Below are 26,889 nucleotides of genomic sequence, written 5' to 3' on the forward strand. Positions count from 1 at the left end.
CCCTTCGCCTAATTACGTTCTACTTCTCTTTCAGGTCTCAGCTGAAGTGTCCCTTCCATTGGGTAGCCTTCCCTGATAACCTCCCCCACTCTGGCTCCCAGGACAAGATCAAGTCCTCCTGTTGCATACTGTCCCAGCTTTCTATCCTATAAGAGTCATTAGGTTTGTGAGGTTATTTGATTAACGTTGTCTTCCTCATCACACTGTGCGGAAGGGATCTTGCTTGTCACATTTAGTGCACAGTGACACACAGTAGGGGCTCAAGAAATGAATGCTGAATGAATAAATGAATGAGTTCCAGTCATATTGACTAAGGCTCCCACTAGCCACAAAAGCAATTAATCAGCGAAAGACCCCAGGAAGAGGAGGCTAATTAGCAATTCATTAGGTTCCATTTTCATGTCTGTAGTCAATGCTAATCACTTGTTTGTTTAAAATGGGAAGTTCTGCACTCATTAAATCCATTAGTAAATGAAAATGTTTCTCGGGGAAGCCTGGCCTCCCGCCTTGGAGTGTCAACTGGAAGGCTTGCACCCCCTCTTTCGTAGAGAATTCCCAGAAGTCAGCAAAGCAGGTGCTCATAGTTGCAAACACTCCAGGTTAGGACGCTGGTCCTCCCTCACAGCAGGACCTTAGCCACCTGCCCTTTCAGCAGTCTGAGCTCAATTTCTGTCCCTGTAAAATGGGCACAATATTCAACCTCGCGGCTGGCTGGGAGGTCAGAGAGCGCTTTGTAGCCAGGCATTCCAGCTCACACCTTGGGATCACCCTTGCTGACAATCTAGCAGGTCTAATTTGAGAATGTAGCTGCCTGCCAGCCCCACCAGTAATGTGACCGAGGCCTTGAACTCTGCTGCTTTTAGTCACAGCTTCCCCTCTCCTCCTCATAAGCAGTCCATGTTCAGAGAGAACTCCCGGGCCATGCTGTGCTCACCCTGCCTTGTATTATCTCATTTAATCCTCACAGTAAGAACTGGGTCTTGCACAGGTGCTTGCCTAGGGCTTGTGCTCCTCGCCACACTCAGCCATCTCCCCCAGGAAGCCAACTCTGATCCTCAAGGCAGAAATGGTTGCTCTCCACACTCTGTGTGCCAGCAGGTGTGGCCTTACTCAATCTCATGTCCCTAGGGACCTGGTGCTCTGCAGAAATGGAGGCACTACCTTTGTTTTGTGCACTAACTATATAGCAGCCTCAGCACTCAGTGATTTACATGCATTAACTAATACTCCTTACAAAAACTCGATGGGTTAAGCTAAGATGAGCAAACTGACTTGTTACAGGTCAATGGCAGAGCAAGGACTCAAACCCAGGCAGTCTGCCTTCAAAGCCCCCACACCTGGCCTTTTGGTGGACTATTCTGCTCCCAAACAGCTCTCAGAAACTGTGGGTGGGGCTTGGGTTGGTGGCCTGGCAAGGGTGAGCTCCGCATCTCATGCAGCCAAGCCCTGCAGAAAAGCGCCAGAGAACACCACTTCATCTTTGGCCATGCTACCTGACTGTTCTCAGGTATCCCCGGAAGGAGAACTCAGGCCCACCCTCGGGACGTTGAACAGGCCAGCGTCCCTTCCCGAAGCCTTGTGCTTTTCTTCAGCCTCATCACCTACCACTCCCACCTGCCCCGACACAAGCAACCCTGAAGTGTTGTTTGAACTTCCATATCTCAGGGGCCCTTCCCTTTGTGCCTGATGTGCAAACACTGGGAAGCTCTCAAGTCTTCTCTTCCACGAAGCCTCCCGGTTGCCTCCAAGTTCAACCTCTGTGCTGCCATTTATAGCTCTGAGGTGTCATTCTCTTCATTGCAGAGGTGGACTTTTGGAGAGCACTCCCCAGGGGCCTAGCCCTGAGCCCAGAATTTATCAATCTAATTGTTACCATGCGCTCAGAGAGGTACTGGATTTATTCCCGTTTCCCCAAGGCAGAGTGGTGAAGAGACTTGCCCAAGGCCACACAGCAGGATCAGAATTCAAACCCGTACCATCTGCCTCCAGAGCCTGGGCTCCTAAACACTGCTCCTTACCTCCTCCCAATACAGACTTTCATTGTTGCCGTCTCATCAGAGCTAGTCTTGATCAGCCCTCCTCTGAGCTTCAGATCCCAGGAAGCAGCATTTATGTCTTTTTGTCTCTGGGTCTGGCACGTAGGAGGCCTCAAGAAATGCTTTCTGAACTAAAATTTCCAACTAGGTGACTTTGGGCCAGTCACTGGACAGCCAATCATCCTGACTGAAACCAAGTGGCCCGCCATGCCCCTGTCCACGGTGCTGAAGATGCAGGACCGAATGCAACGCCCTCATGAGGAAAAGGCAGCAAGCCCCACAGTGCCATGGGGGCTGGGTGGAGGGGGGTCTGCAACGTCCTGAGAGCACTGGGTGGGAGTCCCGACTTCCATCCCTGACAGTCAGAAAAGATTTTAAGGTCCAATCCCTCTCCCAGGGTTCTGGGAGCTCTTGGATCCTGTCCAAGACCCCTTTGCTCATCTGGATTAAGCACCCCCTCCTTCTCATCTTGGCCTGCCTGCAGCCCGGGTGCCCCTGGAGAAATGCAAGGTCCCTAACCCCAAAACATGAGTTTACTATAGATTTACAAACTCACCCATGTTTTATTATTTTTTAATAGAAATTTTTTTCTAAGTGAATCAGTTATACATGCATATGGTAAAATTTTTTTGTTTTAAATTGAAAGAGAATAAACGGTATATTGTAAAGACTCCTCATCCCTGATCCTGCTTCTCTTCCTAGAGGCTGCCACTTGGGTGTTCAAGATTCCAGACCTCCACCATAAATAGTAGCATTGGTCTTGTCTTTTTCCTTAATTATGAATCTTGGAGATCTACAGAGAGAACCACCTCATACTTTTTTAAAGGCTATGTGGTTCACTACATGTTTGTGAGGTATTCATTTAACCAGTCCTCTCTTGATGGACTTTTGGATTGTCTCCAATCTTTTATTAATACAGACGCTTCAGTGAACACTTTGTTCATCATCTTTGTACACATGCAAGTAAATTCCTAAAGGCAGGATTGCTGAGTCAAAGGGTATGTGCATTTTTAAACTCTTAGTAGCCTCTGCTGTCTTTATTCCTCTAAAACGCTGCACAGCATTTTTTTTATATGGAAGTACCATGGTTCAATTAATCAGTCCCTCCCTCACTCTCTATAACCCTTTTCCTTGCTTTCTTTTTAAATGTACACTTCCTTTTAGGAAATAATTAACAATAACATTTCATGACTTCTGATACACTTGAATACAGTTCAGTAGAGTTTCTGTGTGTGTGGCGGGGGCATGGCTATTTCAGCCTCTTTCGGGTTTTGGGTGGATGTTGAAGTCCTTATGATTAGGCTTTTTCCTCTTTTGCTTCTCAACTTTTGAGACTTTAAGGAAAAGCACTAAGCATAATGCCTGGTACATACTGGACATTCAGTATTTGTGAGCTTTTGTAAATTATGAACAAGGTTGCAGTGAATTACCTATGCATGTACATCTTGATGTACACATGTACTAAATTTCTTGAGGCAGAATTGCTGTTGAAAGGCGTGTGCATTTAAATGTGGTAATTACTGCCAAATTCACCTCCAAAGAGGTGGTACCAATTTCCACATCGGTTTGCCCACACACTTGCCAACACTGCCTTAGGAAAGTCTTAGGAGGTAGAATGATGCTTGGAGACTGCTTCAAACCCTCACCTGGCAGACAGGGAAGCTGAAGGTCAGGAAGGGGGATGCCCAAGGTCACATGAGCTGTGGCATGACTCCGTCCCCATTTCTGACGTTTCTGGTCCTCTCAGGGAACGGGGCTGGAAGGTGGGGTGGGCAGTGTCCAGGGCAGAACGTGTGAGAACACTGGGTGGGGTCCTTGAGGTGAGGAAGATGAGAAGATGGGGTGAAGGGGAAGTGGGGTGCATACAGACCTGCTGCTCGTCCACACCTCTGCCTGGGAGAATGCATGCAGTGTGTTTTATTCCATGAAGAAACTTCTGACTCTTCACTACTTCTCCCTGCCCTCCCCAATCCTTCCCCTTGGAAACGGCCTCAGATTCTGAAAGGTGATTTCCTTACTTCTGAGCCTGCCTGCGTGGGAGGAAGCTGAGGACGTGAGGGTACTGATTGAAAGAGCAGGTTGAGACCCGGGAGCTGTGTGCAAAAAGAATGGCAAATTATATAAGGGAAAGTGGAAGGGGTGGTGGAGGCAGCCATTCATCAGTGCTTTTTAACCCTTTCCTGCTGAAAGAGCAGGCAGCCCTGGATGTTGGGATACGGCTGCAGCAAGAGACATTTTCATAAATGGTTTGTGCTGAAAGCTTTGAAGGAAAGAAGGCACTGTTCCCTCCTCGCCCTTTATAGACAGGCTTTGTGCTCTGGGTAAAACTGTCGGAAAAGGTAGAACAGCTCCTAATCTAGGAGATGATTCCTGTGGGAAATCAGGCTGCTTTTCAAGCGTAATTTGAAAAGCCGTTGCCTCCAAACTTCAGTGGTGGCGGGCTGGGCGGGGGTGGGGAAGCAGAGAGAGAATGCCATTTATAAAGCAATCAACGCTTTGACAGAGTCCACCATTACTCAGAATTATTTTCGGAAATCTGGCCTCTGTTCCTCACTCTGGAGGAAAGGCAATATGGGCACTTTGCCTCCAATCAAGCCCAATGCCGAGGACGACATGGGTAAGTGACACAAAGGGACAGCGGGGCCCTGCATTGTTCATCATGAGCCGGGGCTGCGGAAAATCACTCCTAGGGCTCCTCAACGCCCTGGAACGAGCCGAGCCAGAGGAAGCCTCATCAGATGGTGCATTCATCTCACCTCTTTCTTTTAAACTTTAAAGTACATATTTATGTGCCTCAAGTTGGCCATGAACCACAGCATGTCAAACAGTTTGGGGTTGATGGAAGAGGTACATTTTCTCGTCCTGGGACTTTCAGAAACACAATTTCATCGCCAGTCTCTCTTTCTTCCAATCTCTCCTGTATGCTGCCACTAGATGAATATTCTTAAAACACTGCTTTCAGTACATTCCTCACCTGTTCAAGAACCTTCTCAGGACACTTCTTGGTGCCTTAGGCTGAGATCCCCAGACTGGCATTTAAGGCTCTCCATAAATGTGGCCTCTGCTTCCACAACCTCCTGACACCCTCCGAGGCTGCCGGGCCACAAATTTGGGGTGGTGAAGGCCTATCATGCCCATTTCCCTCTTTGCAACCAAATGCAGTGCTTCCTTTTGGGGAAAACCCCAACTTTCTCTCCATGTGGTTTAGGAGAGCTGACCTTACCCCCTGCCTCTGTGAAAATGCTGTAGATCAGGGGTAGGCAAACCAAGGTCTGTGGGCAAAATCGACCCTGGTCTATTTTTGTAAGGCCATCCGGCTAGGAATGATTTTTCCATTTTTAAAAGCTGGTAAAAAAAAAAATTCAAAGAAAATGCCACAAAGACCCCATGGCCTGCAAAGCCTAAACTATTTACTATCTGCCCCTTTACAGAAAAAGTGTCATGACCCTACTGTAGGTGCACAATGACTGGTTTAGGGTGGGGCAAAGGACCAGCTGGGCGGGTAAGAGACAATCCTGGGACTTTGACTGGAAGGCTAAGAAGGAGGTACAGATTCCTCTAGGTTTGCTAAACTGGAAGAATGTCAGCCTGGAACTACTGTGGCCATCTTTGACATTTCATAGAGATAAGCTGCTGGAAGATGAAACCAACAATGGGGAAAGCCTAATTAAAAGGTGGAAACAGGCCATGGGATCTGGAGGTGGCTGGGCCTTTTGGTTATAGGAGCCAATACATTCCCTTTTGCTTAAGCTGGGTCTCCTGACCCTTACAACTGAAGGAGTTATGATGAACACAGATACTGGCAGGTCTTCTGGTATGCCTTTGGGCATGGGATTTTCCCTGTCTGGAATGCCTGTTATCCTCTCTGCCTGCCCAAAGTCAATTGTCCTACCAAGATCTCACTTCCTCCTAGAAGCCTTCCTTCTTTGATTCCCTCTCTACTGCGGTCCCTTGGGTGGTTTATTCTGAGATCTAAGCAACTACTTCCTCTGCTATACCTGTCTGGAGGAGTTTGCATCCTTAACAGAGGGGAGGGAATGCACCCGGCCAGATGCTCTATAAATACTACAGCATTTATTCCTCCTAACCTAAGAGGCAGAGACAGCAACTCCACCTTAGAGATGGGAAAATGAAGCTCAAAAGCAAAGTGACTTGCCCAGGGTCACATGGTTGTAAAGAAGTAAAGTCAGAAATCAACCTCAGCTGTGATGAACTACAAATCACCCATGTTCTCTCCACAATATGGTGCGAGGACCACGCCTGACCCTGACCCTTCTCCAGCCACTTCCAGATACAGCTCTACACTTTCCTGAATCCTCTAGGAGCCTTTCACTGCCTGCAGATCAAAACTCAAACATCTCAACCCAAATCTAAGGCCTTTCAGTGTGTGCTCATTAATCCTACCTACCCATAACTCCAGCCAAATTATACTGGAAATGCTGGTGCTCCTGAATGAAGAAACCTTCATTGTACCAGCAAGTTTTAACAGAAGGAAGTGATCACTTTGTGAAGCCTATGTTAACAAGCATTAGATTGAATCAGCTGGACACATTCAAAATTAAAGTTGCCTGAATATAATAACTGGAAAGGCACTCTAATTTGCTTTAAAAAAAAAAAAAGTCAAGTGCAACAATCTGCCTGCAGGAATCCGAAAGCAATACAGGATGTTTTAACCCTTTGAGGAAGAGGCTGGCTTTCTGGAATACTATGGTGAATCCTTCCATATGGAGTCTCTCCTGAGCACTTTGCCAGAGTCCATGTTTTATGACAGGATGGGATGTGTATGTACCTCCCCCTGCCTCTCCGCACCTGACACTCTGGGCTGGCAGGTACTTTAATTTCAGTGAGAGCTACGTAATGCTTGACAAGTCACCCCACTTCTCTGACCTATTTTCTCATTTGCCAGGACATAGATTAATTAGCCTATCACTTTGTGTCCCCAGTGGTATTAGGAACAATGCTGCAGAACCTTTTACAATCCCTCTGAATAGAAGGCTTTCTGCCCCCCTTTCCCAAATAAGCTTAGACTCATCCCAGAACTTTAAAACTGGAAGAGAGTAAGTGATTATTTCTTCCAAGAGCTAACTGTAGCTAGAAGTCTGTGAGTCAGCCACTCAGGCCCAGCAGGAGAGGAAGAGACGGTGCCTGACTGCAGTCTTTCAGGGATGCAGTGCCCTCCTGCGGAGGAGCAGGAGCATGTTTCTGGGGAGTGGGGCCTCTGATTCTATCAGATTCCTAGATAAACCCAAGAACCCCAAAAGAGGAAGAGCTCTCCCTCTGGCCCAATTCATCTCCACTTTACAGGCTGGAGCAGACTGCGGTCCCAAGGGAGAAGGGCCCCCCTGAGGACTGACCGGCAGAGCCAGACAAGGCAGGCCTGATGCCACCCAGACCTGAGCTGCATACCCCACTGCCTCTGCAGAACAGATCATAAAAGGTGTTGGGTGAGGCCTCTCTGGTACTGGTTGTGGACCCTCGCTCCAACACATTCCCATGCCAACAACCTTCTGGGATTTTTCAGGCTTGGGGATTATCTATGTCATTGGAAGAGGTATCTAGATGGTGCTTCACCATGCACATGGGGAGGAAGCAATCGCCAACTCTGGATCCCACAGCTTGTGTGTGTGTGTGTGTGCGTGCGTGCATGGGGAGGTGGTAGTGACTGTATCTAAATTTACATAATATCAAGTAGAAAAATATCAAGTTATTTATCCTGCCTTTTCTATACAAATTGTACCTCCAGGTTACCACATGGTTGATGAAGGGAAGATTCCCTTTTCAGAAGTACTCTAGCTGGGATGGTGGAATCTGCAGTCCCTAATGAATGAACAGATCCATGTGACTATGATCAATGACTGTAACATTACAAGAACAGGTCAGACATGATATATGTCATGATGGAAGTAAATAATACCACCTATAGAAGAGAACTGTCAAAAATCAGAAACAAAATAAAACAAACAAACAAACAAAAAAAACCAAACCTAATCAAGACGTCTGCTCTGCCTCCCAGTTTACAACAAATGCAGGAGCCCATGAGATGACCCCACAGGGATGCAATCAGCAAATCCAGACTGTGGGGCATGCTGTAGGATAAATGGCCTCATTTCTTTAACAAAAGACTTGCAAGGTAAAAAAAGAAGAGAAAGAGGGGGAAACTATAAATTAAAAGAGATTTATTACGGGGCATCCCAACAATAGCAATGTATCAGTGTAAGTCTCTTATTTGGATCCTGATTCGAACACACTAGGGAAATTTAAACACAACGAATATCTGACAATATTAAAAGATCACTTAATTTCTTTAGGTTGTGATATGGATATTGTGGTGTACATTTAAAATAAAAGAAAGTTTGGATATGATATTTGGGATTTGGTTCAAAAGAATCCAGGGAGTGGGTGGGGGGTAGGGGTATAAGTGGGCAGGGGTACAGACGGGGCAAGACTGGCTCTGTGATGACAACTGGTGAAGCTGGGTCATGGGTACATGGGGCTTCATTATACTAGTATCCATAACAAAACATTTTAAAAATTAATCTCTCACTTAGAAAGTATACCACACAGAATCACCCAATTTAAATAAACTCCAAAGTGAGCTCTTTATCATTCTTTTCATCTAAGAAGTGCCTTTATTTCATTTTCTTCGAAAGAACTGGCTAGGTACAAATTGGCTCCACCCCATGATTTGGGGAGAGGGAGGTGTACGTTGGGGAGATTGATCTGAGTGTTTGGGATGGCGAGGCAGGTTTCTGTTGGTTCTTAGAGCCTGATACTTAAACATGGTCCTCAGGAACTCAGAGGACATGGATGCCATGCAGCACAGGGTCTGCCCCGAATGTCCTTAAGCTCTTCGGTGTGTGAGTGTGCACGCCTGGTGTGGGACGGTGGGGGCCTGTCAGGCAGCTGCATGGTGTGCTGGGGCCATGGAGATGGTAAGCTAAGGAGTTAAACCCTTAGAGCTGCCAGACAATGTCATTTGAAAACACAAGGTATGACATATAAATAACAATCAGCTACTTTTCCTTCAATCCAATTTCAAGCAGTTGTGTGATCGATCAATTTATAAATTGATTGCTGTCTAAGCCACCTTCACGGTCTTCTCTGCTGCTGCTGCCACCCCCTTGGGCAGGGGTTGGGGTGAATGCAAGCCCCAAGGGGCCAGCAGGGGAGGAGGGAGGCGCGGGTCACTGCAGCTCCTGGAGCAGGCGTAGCACGTTGGCCGTGTAGGGGTTCTGCTGCCCGGCCGCCCCCCTCAGCCGCACAGGGTGGAGGCAGGGGTGGGGAGGCGTGAGCTGCTCAGGGCAGTAGAGATCGTTCAGGAAGAACCAGGTGGAGTCCGGGTCCACCTTCATCAAGTGGAGGAAAACGCTATGGAGAGAGGGAAGGGAATGAGCAGAGGGCCCGAGGGCAGGGACGGGAGGGAGCAGTGCAGGTGTTTTATCCAAGAAGCTATTTACTGAGTTATTTGAGCAGAAACTGATGATAATATCAAATCACTTCAGACAGCAGAACAAACCCACTAAAGTTCACAAGACAGGGGCATTAGGATGGTTCCAAAGCCTAAAAGAAATAGAGGTAAGCAGTTTCATATCCATTGACAGAGAGAAAGAAAGCAATTAGTCTTAGAACAATATTAACAACAAACAAACTCTTGGCAAAGAAACAGGCTGAGTTCTGGGGTGTAAAGGAGGACTTTCCAAAAAGAAATAAAATGACAGGGCTCACACTTCCTTACAGGCACCACTTGGCTCACAGGCCCAGTAGGGTGGGGGCACAGGAAAGAGGGTGGGGCTGGATCAACCCCAGAGTGAAGCCCCTCAACTTCTAGCTCACTGCTAAACTCTGCAATTTCAACCCTTTCCGGCCACCGTGAGCCATGGACTCTTGGAAATCTGGACACATGTTCGTGGTTCTCTTGGCAAGGAGCCCACTTACCCACAGGGATCAGGTCCAACAGAACTTGCTGCCCTTTGCAGGCTGACAAAAGACTCCTTTATTCTCCTGGGGCAGTACTGATGTCCTCCACATGATGCTGGCAGAGCTAAAGGGCCCGGGCCTCTGTACCCCAAGTCCCATCAAAGGTGTAGTGCTTTATCTTGGACTGAACTTTGGGGTCACTACCTTTGCCTCTTACCTACTCAAATCCAATTTCTGAATGATCAGTCATGTGCCCATGTATTGGACAGTCTAAGTGTAAACTGTACACAGCTGGCCAGCAGGCCCACCACAACGTTCAGAGTTCAGCTTCTCAATTCCAGGAAGGGGGAGACACCCTGCCCCAGCCAGAAGTCCCCCTGTCATCCATCCTTCCCACCTCAGCTCATGCATCACCTCCTCAGGTAAGGCTGGCCTTCCTGGACATTTTTCTAGGTAGGCTGCTCCTCATTTTTCTTTCAGGCACTGTCTCTATTGACTGGCCCCCTTCCCCAGAATACTGGCCCCTTCCCCAGAATACAAGCTCCCTGTTCACTGCTGTATCCTGGGCACCCTGGTGTGTGCAGGACACAGGGTAAGTAATTGATAAATACCTGTTGATCAAAAAGGCTCCCATTTTTAACAAGACCTTGTAAGTGACTTATCATATTACCCGCTAATGACTTAAGATGACATCCCTTTCTGGAATATTCACATTATATAAATGCATCGAAAGAGGTCAACTGTTCACCACCAAGGGAGGAATAAGGAACATTACAAACAGGGCTGATGTTATCACAGGTGTCACTAGCTGTGGGAAATTATTCAACTTTGCTGGGTCTCAGGCTCATTTCTAAAATTTGGGGTGTATCCCTCAGTCAGGGTTTGACTGAGATTTAAATAAGAAAACCCAGATCAAGGCCCACATAGTGTCTAGCACATGTGATTCTTATCTACCAATTAACAGTGGACAGTGTACCTATCTCATGGATTGAATTTTATTCTTGACAGCTATCCCCAGCAATCTCTCTATACTGCTGGGCATTAAGTAGGAACTTAAATGCTTCCTAAATGAAACTGAATTTTGGCTTTTAATTTTGTTAATTTGAAAACCTATGCCCTCAGGGGTCTTGTGTCTTAGCTCTGGTGAAGCCAATTTGTTTTCTTCCTTGTGTTTAATAAACACACGTTAAGGCGACAAAGGAAACAGGTGGGGACACTGTGACAATCTTTCTGGATGTTTCGTGCCTAAACAATTTAAGGTTTCTTTGCTTAGGATAATCTTCTGTTTATAACCTCAGCAGTGGTTTCTGGAGAAGTGATTAGAATATTCTAATTCATCGTTTCCACTTCACTGCAGAAAGGAGATGGGGCCTGCGTGGGAGACAATTTTTGTTTAAAAACAAAAATATCTTTGATAATTAGAGTGGCAAGGGAAATTATGAAAAAAAAAAAGCATCAAAAATGGGAAGCAGATTTCTATTTACACATGATACAGCTGACAGTTTTCCCTGGTGCCAAAGACTGTTAGAATGCAAATAGTTTCACTTGATTTTTTCCCCCCATCGAGTACTGGAACAATTTTTCAAGCTATAGCAAGGCAGACTTCCAGCTTCAAGGAATATTTTTATCTGGGTAACACCCAGCAAAGTGGTGTCACGGCCCAGTTCAGTCAGCTTGCCTCTGATTTACACGGCATGAAAACATGGCATGAAAACACGGCACTGTTCGTTTTCTGAGCCCTTTTTAACATGCTAAATGCGGATGTTGTACTCGTTGGCAGGAAAGGAAAGAAGCTACTTTCTTTGCCCAGTGAGATCTCTAAATAAAATGCTAACAGGGAACAAAGGAAAAGTCAGTGCGAAGTTCAACTTCTTTTATTAAGCAGGAGCCTGACTCTTAGAAGAATTACTTTGAGTGACATTCTGAACTCTTAAAGGCGTGGACTCCCCAGAATGGCAGGAAGCAGGGCAAGTGCCTTCTCCTGTCTGAGGTTTAGAGCAAATTATTTTGCCTCCATGAACCTGTTTCCTCTTGCTCCAGAGGAAGATGATCACTCCTGCCCCACCCTTCTCAGGTTTATTTGAGACTCTAAGGAGACAAGGGACAGGAAAAACACTTTGAAGTGGATAATGAAAACACTGTTCCTTCCAGAAAGAGTGTGTGCATGTTTAAGGAATAATTATCACCGCCAACCCCAGCAGCACTGCCACACCATGGAAAACTCCCAAACACTCTGAAAAGGGCAAAACATACATTTGTCTTTTGTCTTACTCATAATTTCCTCCATATTGACCTGAAGCAGGGGGTGGGCTTCCCAACTCTCAGCCAATGGGGTTCTGATTTTATCCATTATTTTCAGGAATAAATGAATGTAATATATATATATATTTTTTGCCGTCTGCATGCCTGAGGCAGGGAGCAAATGCCATGCCATGCAACCAGATGGCTGGCAGTCATAGCCACGTTCTGCTTGGTGAGAGCTCTGAAACCCGCTAACTCCAAATGCCGACAAATTCTGAACTGAGCCTTCATACACTTGAAGCACCTGGGAGCTGAGCCTGAGACCCAGGAGGTGTTGTCTTCTCAGACAGCAGGCTTTTCTCCAAATTCCAGGACCACTTGGTCCTGGGGCCAACCATGAGATAGGAAGAAGGACCCTGAGAGGGTGAAGAGACAAAAGCTGAAAGCTGAAGTCCTTGAAAGTCCATTTTACATAATCGAAAGCCAGAAGACAAAGAGAGGACCTCCGCTTTGAAGTGATTGGGGTAACTGCCTGGAAAATGTTCCCAATACATCCCGAGACACGACAGAGATGGCTGTTGAACATGCCAAATGGCCTGCTCTATCTTTTTCTCAAACCCAAAGAGAAACAATTTTTAAAAAATATATGTACACCATTTAACTCCTGAACAAAAATGTCTTTCTTCTTCCCCAGGCCCAAATCAGTGGCTCCAGGGAGCACAGTTATCAAGAGATTATCCAGTCCCCAGAGTATCGGGAGGCACTCAGCTGTGCCTCCGAGTGGCCTGAGGCGAGTGATTATCTCTCAATAACCTCTAGGGCCGTGTAGCTTAAATGATAACTTGACTTTAAAAAATTTAGAACTCAAGGCAGTTTCTAAGCAACCTCTGTTTCCATGGCAAAGAAGCCTGGTGTTTATACTGATTTTTCACTTAAAATGCAGTTTTATTGAATTTCACTTCATGCAGGCGGCCATTTCCCTGCACTTCAGCCCTATCTGCAATTGATGGGTATCAGTAAGTACCTAATATACCCCAGACGCCAAACCAACAGAAGCGGCTCATTCCTTTGCAATCAATATTGGGGTGCTCTGAGTGACCAATCTGGGTGGGAGGTGGCTTGGGTCCTACCTCCTTGTGGTTTACCAAACATTTACTAACCCCTGTTCCAGCCCAGGCACTGAGGAAGGTGCGCTGGGATGCAAAGATGGATGGACGTGGGTTCTGGCCTTGGGCTTCCTGTCTACTGGGGAGAACAGTCCATCGTGGTGAGTGCCATGCTAGAAGTCCCGTGCAGGTGGAGCCGCGGAAGCCTTCCTGAGGTTACATGGCAAGTTGTGTCTCTGCTGGAGGGTGGTGGATCGGATCAACTCTAAGGTCCCTTCCAGTTCCAACAGTCCACAGCAGTCTTCAAGTGTGGATAACGGATCATAAACAACCCTTGCCAGCACCCCAAAATGTGGCAAAACCAAAAAGAGACCTCTGCTATAAAGGCAAATATACAGAGTATGTCCTCATCATCTCTGTGTAGACAGCATCCACTCAAAGGGAGCTCCAGAAAACTGCCAGCCAATCAAGGCCCAGCAAAGCTAAACAAACTGTAACTGAAATTCAGGGCTTCCAGCTCTCTTGGGTGACAGGCTATTCTTTCTCTGTCAATTACTTGCTTGAGGGATCCGCTGCTTCTTGTCTCTTTCCGGATTTATAAAATGCTCTCATGAGCTGTCTGAGTAAATGCCAGCAGTAAAGAACTTGTGGCTTTGTGATCTATTTATTTATTTTGGGATTCTAAGGAAGTTATTTGGGGCTGTCTCCTTAAGAAGATGATACAAGTTACCTCTATATGGGCATGATTAAATGCAACTGGAAAATAAACTCACTTGTTGGAAAGCAGGCATGTACACAAAGTGATTTTAAGCTTCCCTGTTGTTCCCTCTTTGGCATTCATTTCTTCTCTGGCCATCTCTTCTCCTGTTACTCTGTACATGCCAATGTTACAAATGAGGCTGTGTGCCTCCTTTTAAACAAATGGATGCTCAGGGTGTCAACGTGTCCTAGCCAGCAAGCAGTGGGGCTATGTTTCTATATGCGGTAATTTACTCTAATGGGTCTCGGTTCATTGGTTAACCAGTATTTCAATCCTGTCCTTTCTTGCTATTAAGTTTAGTGACCTTCCCATGCATGGAGGTCGTTTTTTTTTTGTTTCTAAATGTTGGAAATGGAGGATTATGACTTGAAGCAACAATTTACTCTCCAAATAAATACTACCAATTACCTTTGCAGCTATACACACTCGTTAGGTTTAACTGTATTTACCTGTTCAAAACCATTCATCTTTCGATCTAACTCCAACCTGCCTACTCACACACAGACCAGTATTAAAAATACTGAAATGCAATGAGGACAGGATTTAAAACCATAAGCACCAGTAGATGCATACGATGCTAATCATGCCCCTGAAGTACCACAAGACAAAGTATCATAAATGCAGTGGGATGACTCCATTGCTTTGTGCATATTTAAAAAGATATGGCACAGAGAGGCCCAATCTGTTACAGACAATTCAAAAATAAACCAGAACCTAGAGGAATTTAAATCCCACTGGGGTGGAATTCAAAAGCAGTCCCTTCCATCTGGCCAGCTCTCCCGCCTCCAGACTCCCCACCCTCACAGGTCTAGATACCTGAATGATGCTGCCAGGCGGATTTCCAAGGGGCCACTCTGTGCAGGAGCCCACAAGCAGCAGACTCGGGCCTATGCCCTAGCTAGCTGTACGCTCAGGCCACCTGCAATGTTTCCTGACCCTCTCAGGAATGTATGTAGCCATGGAAATAAAGACATCATACCAGCCCATCCATTTTGTCCCCTTCCCCGACTATTCTCCTGTAACCTGTGTTTTGGCTATAAGCTACCAGCCTCCACCAATGGGTGCTGGAAGAAACAGATCTAGGAAACATACTTCTTATATTTAATGCAAGGATTTGGGGGATATTAGTCATAAAACTACCCAGTGTCCTTCTTAGGTGACCTGCGAATAAATTAGGGCTCAGTACCAAGAAAAATCATGCCTCCTCTAAAAAGGTTTCTTTCCTTTTTTAAAAAAACAAACAAACAAACAAACAAACAAAACACTTATGAATACTGAAAGTTGTATAACAGAATGCATTCCTCTCTTTGCTCTGCTAGGAAGCCCAGAGCCACAGGTAAGGCTCACCTCAGGCAAGGGTGAAGAGTTCTAAGTCTGCATTTTATATATCAATCTTAACAATGGCTTCATCTAGATTGTGCTATTATTATTTCCTTTTCTTTAATTTCTTCACTTATTTTTTTTTTACCTTGTCACATACACTTTATAAAATGCCCTAAGTCTTTTGGTTTTTTTGGGGGGTGGGGGGGTGGGGATAAAGAGGAAGTTTAAATAATAACTACTATTTACTGAATTTTTACTCAGTGCAGGTATTCTGTGCTAAAGAATTAATACATATGAATTTACTGAATCCTTGCAATTATTTATTAGGTGGGTAATAAGATGAGGTATTACCAGATGAGGTAGCTGAGACTTAGTGGGGTTAATTAAGGCTCCCCTGCTATTGAGCAGCAATAGGAGGCCAGGTCTAACATACTCATCTTTGAAATCTTTTAACTCTCAACCAATATTTGGTTCATAACAGACACCCAATAAAAACATCCGTAATAACACAAGAGAGGCTGTTTCCCTGGTTACTTTACTTGGACAGACCACAGTCCCTGTAAAGTGATGAAATTGCTGCCCTGGGGTACGCTGGGGCTTTTGATCACTGCAGCCCACTTGGGGGTGGGTGGTCCAGCTCCCTGACTCGATCTGCCATCAAGAGCATCCTGGTTCTCAACCCAATGCCTGCACATATATGCACCAACATATCTCACACTTTGCTTTTCCACTGGGTGATAAAACGGTTGACCCTGGCAGATTATCAATCATATGACAAGAATGAGGAGAGAAAAAGGACTGGTAGCTCTGATTCAAGTAGCAAAGAGGTCCCTGCCTTCAGATCTGAAACCCAGCAGCTTACTTAGCTTGTAATCTGCATAGCAGATGTCTCTTATCTTTGACACCATGAAATCATGCCTATATGTGCACAGTGAACAGCTTCAGATCTGAGTGTATTTTTAGAACAATGGGCCTTGAAAAGAAAAGCAGCAATGCCTGTCAAAGCATGGATAATAGGAAAGCTAACTACTTGGGCCTGGATTTGTCAATTATTAATCAAATGTCAAAAGGAAAAAAAATATTAGGAGTGACCTCATTTCCATGCCAGGTGCAATCCAAGGGGGAAACAGCTTTGTAGCCCAAACGCAAACAAACTGCCCACACCATTTAAGGGATGAGCCACTAATTTCAAGCTCAGCTGAACTAACAGATCACCTCTGTGGCTCCTGATCCATTCAAATATAATAGGCCCATGTGTGGGTAAAAGAGAGGAGTTAGGGGCTCTGACAGGGATGAAATGAATGAGCCTGTGCCAGTCCGTGTTCATTCAGTGTTTGAAGGCACCGGCTTGTTCTTTGATGGGGCTAGGATCCTACTGCTAGAGAGAGAGCAGGGAAGTCAGTCAGTAAATGAACCTTCAAGCCTGGTCCCGAGTTCTCATGATAAAGGGAAAAGGGGGGAGGTGGCACAATTAATGTGGAAAAGAACCTTCTGAGGTGAACATCCTTGCTCAGATTTCAGTAGAGAAGATGAAGCAGGCTTATAACAGGAAATACTGAACTAAAATGAAGTGTGTAATGTGTGTATGTGTGTAATGTATATCATATACAAAATACACCATATATTTGGTAAATATATATATATATATATATCCCACATAGGTGTGTACACATATGTAAATATGCCTCTAGGATATAAGCAAATGAGGGCAGAGACCTCCTCTGTCATATTTCCCTTCTATTTTCAGAGTCTAGAACAGTGCCTGGTACATAGAAAGTGCTCAACTGATCTTAGGATGAATGAACATCGAGTGGACACCCTAATGCAATCCATCTGCACAATGGCCCTGTAAGGAAGGTATCATCAGTTGACAACTTCCTCAGTTGACAGAGGAAGAAAATGAGGTGAGAGGAAATGAAGTTCATTTGCTCAAGGTCACAGACCTAGTAAGATTTGAATCCAGGTTTGTTCAACTCCAAGATGGGTGCCTTTTACCCTCATACCCAATGGCTAAACAGGAGAAGCTGGGAGGACAGACATCAGGGATTACAGCAATGATAGCATCTAGTACCTGCACAACCAGAAGGCACACCAGCTGGTCACTACCTGCTAGTACCCTGCATTTCCACCCAGGCTCTGGGGTTGGCAGGTGGGGCCAGGAAAGAGGGTGGAGACCAAGCAGCCTAAAAGCATTGCTCCTCTATCATGAGATCTGTTGGGCATGGACTTCATCTTTTTAAAATAGGAATTGTTCAGTCTTGTTTTCTTTTAGTCCCAGAGTGGAAAGGCTCACTGGATAATCTGAGACTTCACTGCAAAAGATGGGGAGCCTCAGAGGCTGCTAGAAGATCAACCCAAGGAGTGTGGCTTTAACTGAGTTGAGTTTAATCAGGCTGAGTGCATGTACCAGCTTGAAAGAAAAAGAAAACTGGGAAATGTGCTCTCATCTCTAATCTTTTCATGTCTGGAGGAAGAATCTCCATGGCCAGAAAGGCAAAGAACGGTGGAGGCCCACTGCATGCTGGGAGGTGTCCCGGAGACTTCCAAGGCCACCTGGGATTTAAGTCAGTTAAGGTCTGCCTCTGCAATCAGCTGGGATGGAGGACTTGGCTGATCTGACCACTGATTTTGTAACCCAGTGCTTACCCTCAGGGGTACTGCCTTATTTCCAGCTCACGGTATGCTGACCATACCCCAAATATGATTTTCTGATTTGTTATCCATTGAAGTTATTTGACTAGATGTACTGTGGGGGAGCTGATATTTTTCTTGCATAGCCAGTTAACAGTGACACCTGGTGGTAACATACAGCAAGGTTATACCCTGCCCCCACCCCCACCCCTCCCCCCAAGTTGCAAGATTTATGCCCCCTCCTTACAAGGCACATTAGCTAGATAAAAGCATTGAACTGGAACGGCATCTCCATTCTTAGCATTTATAGCCTCGGTTATATCAACCGCCCCCTGATCAATTTCCATTTCTAGAGTTTACAGCTTGGATGTAAAGAGCCTGCCACAAAGGCTATATTTAATGTGACAAATTAAAAAAGCAAACACAGGCTTGGCCATTCTTTGGAGCCAGGAAACGCAAACAGGAAGGACAAACCCAACTCTAAAGGATGCAAGGCATGGAATCTTCAAGGAGCTGCCGAATTTGCTCCATTCCAACAGGATGAAGGCTGCCTTCAGAAGCCCAAACCCACCTGCCAGACAGGCCCTGAGAGGGCTCCGCTGGCCTCAGCCCACCCGGCCTCCTGGGTGTTCTCACCAAACCTCCCTCAGACGGAGGGGTCACTTCCCAAACAAGCTGGTCATCTGCCCAGTGATGGGCAGTCACTGCCTCTGAAGGATTGAGTTCACCTCCAGTCAGCTCTGGCTTTTACTTGGTTCTAACAAATACTGAGCTGAGCCTTGATTTTTGTAACCCCCTGGTTACAGGGCTCCCTGTTGGGCCCTTGTCTGGCCTAGAGAGACGGCTTGGACATTTTCAGAAGCAGACATTTTTAAGAAGTTAGAAGACTGGCTTTACTTCTGGAATGGAAGTGGGGTGTGAAGGAAAGAGAAGGATTAAAGAGCAGCAACTGGATGGATGGTGGGGCCATTTGTTGAGAGGGGGCCTCCATCTCATTCAGGGGACCTCATCCATCAGCACTTGTAGGTATGACTATTTCAAAGCTAATCTCCCACCATCTCCCTCTCTTTACACGGTAATGAGATTCATGATGAGACCAGGTTTCCCACTGTCTCAGATTTCTTCTCCCATTTAGAGAGCTTATTAATTTCTGAATCAAGAAGCCAAATCAACTCCTGATCAAGCACAACACTGATTTTTTTTCCTGACTTCAAAATAAGTTTGCAAATGATGTGTATGTGAAGCAATCAACCTTGCCCTCCACCACCTCCCACCGCCACCCTGCCGTCCCCCAGCCCTTCAGAATGGAGGTCATCTGATTCAGCCCCGAATGGAATGTGGTGACACAAACAAAGCCGCAGCAGTCAAGGGTCTGGCTGCATTTTCCTCCTCAGAGGGGCACCTTGAATACCAGCTCAAGAATAGGAGAGGCTCAATTCCAGGTTTAACTGCTTTTCAAAAAGAGAATTAGAAATGAAAGATAATGCATTGTGACTATTACCGAATATTACCATGTTTGATGGGTCTACACTTGAAGGGTGGGTGTGGGGTGGGGACAGAAAAATAGAATGGGACGAGGAGTGTGAAAATCAGAGCTTTGCAACACTTGGTTGTAACAGACACCCGAAAGAATTCACTTCAAGATAAATGTAGTAAGTTCCTGGGTTGCTCTTTAACTTGTAGTACAACTATCTTCAGGGGCCCCACCCAGGGGAGGGCAAGTTTCACCATAAGGAATAAGAATGCCCAGGGACAAGAAGCTCCTTGGGATGCTGCAGAAACCATGACTAATTCTGGGCTTAGGGGATGTGACAGGGGGTGGTGGTGGGGGATGGGACAAAAAGAAAAAAGCAAATGGAAAATCAAAAGCAAAAATTGCAAAGGACAATAAGTTAAAAAAGATATTCCCATCACAATGAGGTTTATAAAGGAGTGAGTCGGTTTTCCTCCTTTCAGTCAGAGCAGGCTTTCATCCCTTAGGTCATAGCTGACTATGCAAGGATGCCTATGGACGGTCTCTAGAAGCCTAAGAAGGGGGAGGAACGGAATGTGGAGCTGCAGGGCCCAGAGCAGGGTGCAGTGCTTCTGCGCCAGTCCAGGAGATGACCAGCTCAAAGGAAAGCTGGTATCAGGGGGCCAGAGTGCATTCTGGGTCCCAAGTCTGGGGAATGCAGCTGGGCACAGAGTTTCAGCTTATTAGAAAGACCCCTGAGGACTTAAGGAACTGGACACAGCTTCTTCCATTAGAGGGTGCATTTATTCTCTAATAAGTATGGTCAAAATTCTTAGAAATTAGAATCATGTAAATTCAGCACCAGAAAAGGCCTTTGAAACCATTAGTTAAGTGGTTTTTAACATTCTTTGGGTCACAGACTCCTATTAGAATTGGATGAATGTTGTGGCCCCTCTGTCTAGAAAAAATACATGTATGCATCTACTTGCACACATGTCCCATTGTGCATACAATTTGTGAGGGTTCACAGCTCTTGTGGCCCAAATAAGAATGCCTAGGGAATCAGGTATGCCAGACAAGTAACCCAATGCTTTTGCTTTGCACATGAGGGAGCTGAGTTCTAGAAAGGTGGCAGGGTCACCTGGTCACCAGATGAGCAGGGCCTAGAACTGGATTGCCCTCCGAGGAGGAAAGAGCTTTGTCTCCTCCAGTACACGGTCTCTCTGCTTTTTGCCCCTTTGGAATTGTTGCTGACATCACAGCAGAGGAAAAGGTTACTTGCAAAGAGAAATGAGTCTAGTAAAAATACCATCTCTAGAGTTGGCACAGTTAAAGAAATCATCTTAACCTGGCAGGAAGAGAGAGAAAGAGAAAAGAGAGTGGAGATGCTTCAACTCTGCTTGCCATTAGCAAATCATCTATAATTTAGAACAAACGCAAAGAGATGAGGGTGATCAAGCAGACTTACCTCCTGGCAGCCTCTTGTAATTTCACGGGCTGTTTGGCACTGAGGTAAATCAAGCAGGCATCAGCCACTTTATTCAGGTCACCCTCACCTGCAGAGAGGAAAAACAAAACAAGCAGTGCCCTCAGACTGCATTTGGGACAAGCTGTAACCAACTGCTCTCTGGTGAAACTGGAACAGCCAGGCAAGATGCCCTGGGCTCTTTACCCGTTTCTAAGTCAAAAAGCACATCAAGATAAATGGATAGATGAGGACAAAATAAGACTGAAGGATGTGCATGTGAAGGGAGATGAGCCGAGTGCTACAGCAGGGGTGAGACAAAGTGCAGACTTGTGTGTGTTCACTGGTACCTACCTAGGTCCAAGCTCTCACAGAGGGGGCCCAGGCCCTGCAAGACGGCCAGCTGCAACTTGAAGGCCAGCGTGTGGGAGTAAATGGGTCCAGCCTTGGCACTGATGGGAGCCTGGGTAACTAAGGAGCCAGCCAGCTTTGGCAGGATATCTTTGCAGAACCGGCTTCTCAGAAAATCACCACACTTGCCTCCCAGAGTACGCAAAACCTGTGGAAACAGACCCCAGCTTGGTGACTGAATAAGAGAGCTAAAGAATGTTTGGTAATTCAATTTCATCTAGGGCTCTGCTTGAAAAAAATAGAATTACTGCTGTTAATTCCTTGCCCATGGTTTGTGATTCTGACAGTTATGAATTTGGAGGTCTCCGCTCCCAAGGCATGGCTGCTTCTATCCATAAATACAGATTACACGGAGAATAACTCAAAGGAATCTTGGGTTGGATAAATAATATGATTAATACCTTTATTTTCCTCCCCCTTTTTGTTAAAAAAAAAAGAGAGGAGAGCTTAAAGCAGCTCACATAGATCATCTCTTGAATCTTCCTAATATCCCTTGAGAAAAGAACTGTGCTTTTAACTCTAGCTAGGCAAACAGACACAAACACTGCTCAAGTTCGGGCATCAGGAGGTCAGTGACTGGGCCGAGGTCTCTTGGCTGAGTCAGGGCAGGGTTCCCAGCGGCTGGAGCCAGCTCTGCCTTCTTTCTGTTCAGCTGCACAATTTCTTATGTATATCAGCCTCATCCCATCTTTCATAGCAGGCAGTTTTCTTTGCGTGTCTCTTGTTTTAAACTTTCTCTAGCAGAACATATTGAAATGCTTTGCCCTACTGCACAGGACTGAGTATACAGGATAATAGGAATTTCTTTAAAAATTGGTAAGCAAAGCATAACCAGCACACAGAGTGTTTGCTGACTTTGCAGAGGATGAGGTGCTTATTTCAGGCCCCTCAGCTGGACGGCACAAGGTGGCACAGACCTCTGCTTTCATCAGTATGTCTGGGAGTGGAAAAAACAGCCTCAGTTTACAGCACACAGACCTTTATATTTTTTCATTTTCTACCCTTGCTGTCATTTCAGATAACTTATTAATTTGCATAAAGGAAAACAGCCATCCCCTCCCTCTATATATACATAAGCACAGATATACGCGTATACGTATCATTTTGCATATTTTGCTTGGGGAAAATAGTAACAATTTTATTCAAGCTTTAAAAACATAAGCTTGTATTTTGATCCACCATACGTTGAAGAAACTTACAGAAAACCAAAATATTTTTGCTAACTGTATTGGTCACATTCCTGGCTTCATTTTATGTCCTTACACATCTTTTCCCTTTTTCCCCTACTCTGATTTATGTTAACTTGCCATGGTAAATGTATCTCTGTAGGTGGCCTTAAGTGCTTTTAAGAACAAGGAAGGATATAAACAAATGAACTAAGATATTTGTGCTAATACAAGCCAAACTAAGTCAGGGATATTAAAACCTTACATATATACACAAGGCTTTTAACTTTTCAAAGCATTTCACCAAATGGCCTCATTTTATCCATGGGAAAGGTAGGATAGGTGTTCCTAAGCCCGACCTGAAAAGGGGCTGCCATGGGCTTTGCCCAAAGTCACCTGGCTGAGCAAAGCACACCCACTGCTAGAACACAGGCCCCTTCACCTTAACTCTTGTGCGGTACAAAGATGGACATGGCAGTGAACTCACAGATCTGGGTTCTATCTCTTACTAGCTGTGTGACCTTGAGAAAATTCCTTAGCTTCTTTCCATTTGTTTTTCACTCTACCAAACATGGAGATGATAATTTCTACTTTGCCAGGTTGTTATACACTGTGCTGAGCACACTGCTTGGCACATAGTAGGTGCTCAATATTGGTGTCCTTTTTCTTCTGCTGGTTTTTACTCTGCCTTAAATTCAAAAGGAAACTAACTTATTTTCTTCTTTGTGCTTTCCTTATTTTTTCTACTCTCTATAAGGCATATGACATTACAATCAGATGAAAAGAGAACCAGCCCCCAAAGATATTGGAGAGTCCCGTGCTTACTACCCCCACCCTCAGGAGTGACAGGGGAGAGTGGCGGTACAGTACCTTGAAGGCTCTGAGCACTGCCAGGGGGTCATCATTTGTGAGTCTATGGACAAGCGAGGGCCAGGCCCGATGAGCCAAGGGAAGGAGCTGGTTCTTATGGGACTGCAGAACAACCACACACAAATCCAGCACATCTAAGACCTGAAAGAAAAGAGGACATGATTTTAACAGATGGTAAAGGGCTGGAAACCAGACACTTGTGGTCATGTTATCATTTTAAAAGAATAAAAGTTTAGAAACTCATTAATTAAATTAAGTATTTACTGAGGCCTGCTTACAATCCAAGCTCTGCTAGGTACTGGGGACACACACAGGAACAAAATACACAAGTTCCCTGGCCTTCGAGGGGTTTATAATCAACTAGGGGTAGAATTTAATTAGGTGTCAATTAAATAAAGTGACAATGTCAACTGTGACAAGTCCTAGGAGGGAAAGTAAAGGGTAAAATGTAAAGAAACTAAGGGGAGGGATCTCAACGATGTAGACTGCGGGGAGGGCTTCCCTGAGGAAGCAAGACGTACAGGATGAGTAGAAGCTAGTCACATGAAGAGTGAAAAAGTGTTCCAACTGGAAACAGTAATGAGGAAGAACAAGAGGTGGGCCAGAGCTTGCAGCACAACAGAAGTTAAAGCAGGGCAGTGTGGAGCAATGCAGGGGAGGGGTAGATGGGGCTGGAGTGAGCGGCTGGGGCTGGACCACGAAGGTATCACATTAAGGAATTTTTCACTTCATACTAAGAGCAGTGGAGAGCCACTGAAGTGTTTCAAACAGGCAAATGACAATAAGATTCATGTTTTAAAAAGGTCATTCTGGCTACTGAGTTGAAAGGGGAGTGGAAGGGGGCAGGAGAAGTGAGGGGGTTCTTTAGGAGACCACAGCACACCACATGAGGGAGGAACGTGACACCGGCACGTGATGTGGCAGAGAGAGAGAAAAGCCAAAGGACTCAAGACCTATTCTGGAGATGAAATGGCCTGATTACTGAAGGAATGGATATGGGGAAGGGGAAGAGAAGTACCAAGAATAGCTGTGTGGGTTCAGTTGTAGCAGCTGAATAGATGTCAGGGCCACTTAATGAGATGGGGAGCAATGGAGGAGGAGCAAATCTAGAGGCTGAGTGACAGCGAGTTCTGTTACTTCTAAATGGAGAGGTCAAGTAGGCAGCTGAGATATAGGTCAATCTTAGAAGAAAGGTTTAGGATAGACTAGATGAAAACTGGACTTTTTACCTTCCCTGACTTTATGTTTTCTAATCTCTCATATCTCAAAGCTCACTGAAGACAGACAGCCCGCGTCAGTGTCCTAGGCAGTGGTCACCACGACGACAGTGCAGGTTTCCCTCCCACATAGACGGGCTAGCCTTTTCCAAGCAGGTCAGGGTGCATGTTTGAGTCAGAAAGACTGACTGAAGCCTTCCAGCTTTAATCAGTAAACCCTTACTGGATGCTTGCAATGTGCTGGTCCACGCCAAGAATGGAACAGAAAGAACAAAAGGGGCCTTGCCTTTGAGGGGTGAGCAGCTAGGCAGGGATTAAGAGAGAGCTGAGTAGTACAGAGGGGAACAGACTATTATTGAATGGTGGTCTAGTGAAATGGCTTTGGTGTCAAATAGCTTTGAATTTGAGTTCTGCCACTAATAAGAGCAAGTTACCATAATTCATTAATTCAAATATGCACAATTTCCCCCTGTGCCTGGAATGTTCTTCTCCCTACCTTTGCCTATTTGCAAGGCTGCCTCCTCCTCAATCTTTAAGTATCAGCTTAAATGTTCCTACCTCAGAGAGGCCTTCTCTGATGACACAGTCCAAATCACAGTACAAGCTCTATATCTTATTCAACAGGGTTGAGTACAGAGTAGGTCCCCAATATATGTTTGCTACCTGGGTGAATTACTATTTACTGTCACTGAACCTGTTTACTGCCCTCCCAGCACTAACTTGTATGTGTGTTTGCGTATTGTCTCTTTCCCCACAGGAGGCAGGAAGCTCTGTGAAGACAGAGATCACATCTGCTTGACTCCCTTTTATACAGCCTTGGCCTGATCAGTAGTAGTCCTAATTAAACATTTACTGAATGAGTGAATGAGTGCCTGTGCCATACCCCATGCTAACTATTTTATATTTATAATCAACAACTTTGTGAGGTAGGCACCATTATCTCCATTTTACAGATGAAGAAGCTGAGGATCAAAAAGTTGAATTAAATACTCAAGGTCAAACAGCTACTAAGAGGCAGAGCAGGATTTGAACTGAGTTATATTGGTCTGACTCCCAAGTCGATGCTCTTAATAATTACAATATGTATATAGCTGCTACACAACCTCCATAAAGAGGAAGACACTTGAGCATGACCTTGGAAGATATCAGGAGTTTGCTAAACATATGAACCAGAGACCTATAATAAAGCTGGGGCATATAACAGGCACTCAAAATAGGCTGAAAGAAATAATGAATGAATGCTAAGAGTATCTCTGGGAAGACAAAACAAAAATTCCATAAGAGACAGACTGAGATTTGAGACCATCTATGCATCAGGGTTTCCTAGCCCACTGCCCCTGAGCAAGGCAATGTATTTGCCTGGGGAATAGTGCTTGACTAAGGCTGGTGTGGTCCTCAGTCCTGCCTGGGGGTAGAGAGGAGTGGGCCTGGGCCAGGCTGTGTTGTTTCCCTGTGGGTATAAGATCTCCCAGGCAATTCTGACCCCCTCCTGTTATTGGAGTCACTACTGTATTTTTAAGTCCTGGCGGACAGGGGTGCTATTGGGAAACTGCCAGGAAATGAAGGTGTATGATTAAGAAAAGTGTTGATGTTTCTCCTAGGATGAAAATGGAAACAAACAGAGATAAGAGCAAGTGTTGGGCTTCGAAGAATGACCTCTTTAAAGTACTAAAGACTGCATCCTACATTAAGTCAGCTCAGAAAATGATATCGTTTCTAGAGAATATGACTTTCTTTCCCCTGGAGATTCAATGAATCCCCAACATTTTGTGCTTTTAAAACTCAGCGGATTCAGTCCCTTTTGGTTTCTGAGCAGACACAGACAGATATGACTGTCATCCCACAGATCAATTCCTCTTGATGCCTCCTCTTGGCCACAACACAAGGACCAGGAGATAAGGGAAGCTACTTCCTCATCCGTGTAGTCATGCTGACCAGAACAAATCCTTAGTCCTGCTGCTCTGGATTGCGGAGGAGGGTTACACACTGACCTTCAAACGGATTTTCAGATTTTTATCTGACAACAAGTGGATGCAGCGCTCCATCACATCCTTGGCTATTTGGATCTGCACTGGCAGTGGAGGCTCCACATCAGGATGGGTGTCGTTTTCGTCCACTTCAGGAGGAAGTGACTGCTCTTCTGAAAAAGAACAGAACTGGGGACAGTTTTATGAGAGAGAGATGACCCAATCCAGCTTAATCTCCCAACCTCAGACTCAAGATCAGGACCTGTAACTAGGAACAGATCCTAAGGAAAACATCTGCAATTTGGGTCAACTTGTATGAGTCAAAA

The 26,889-nt window shown here is 45.4% G+C and overlaps 1 protein-coding gene across 5 annotated transcripts in view; it reads right to left on the reverse strand.

The window, feature by feature from the left end:
- Positions 1–8,197: 8,197 nt before the first annotated feature.
- Positions 8,198–26,889, reverse strand: part of TTI1 (TELO2 interacting protein 1) — a 55,682-nt gene continuing 36,990 nt past the window's right edge. For all 5 annotated transcript variants that reach the window (XM_037811891.1, XM_037811890.1, XM_037811894.1 and 2 more), the window contains 5 exons: positions 26,588–26,736; positions 23,380–23,520; positions 21,287–21,491; positions 20,936–21,023; positions 8,198–9,404 (listed from right to left, as the gene is read on the reverse strand). In XM_037811891.1, the coding sequence (XP_037667819.1) occupies positions 9,221–9,404; positions 20,936–21,023; positions 21,287–21,491; positions 23,380–23,520; positions 26,588–26,736 (767 nt within the window). In that variant the 3' untranslated portion in view covers positions 8,198–9,220. The remainder of the gene's footprint in view (positions 9,405–20,935; positions 21,024–21,286; positions 21,492–23,379; positions 23,521–26,587; positions 26,737–26,889) is intronic.

Source organism: Choloepus didactylus, chromosome 19 (assembly GCF_015220235.1).
Source record: "Choloepus didactylus isolate mChoDid1 chromosome 19, mChoDid1.pri, whole genome shotgun sequence".
Classification (NCBI taxonomy): Eukaryota; Metazoa; Chordata; class Mammalia; order Pilosa; family Megalonychidae; genus Choloepus; species Choloepus didactylus.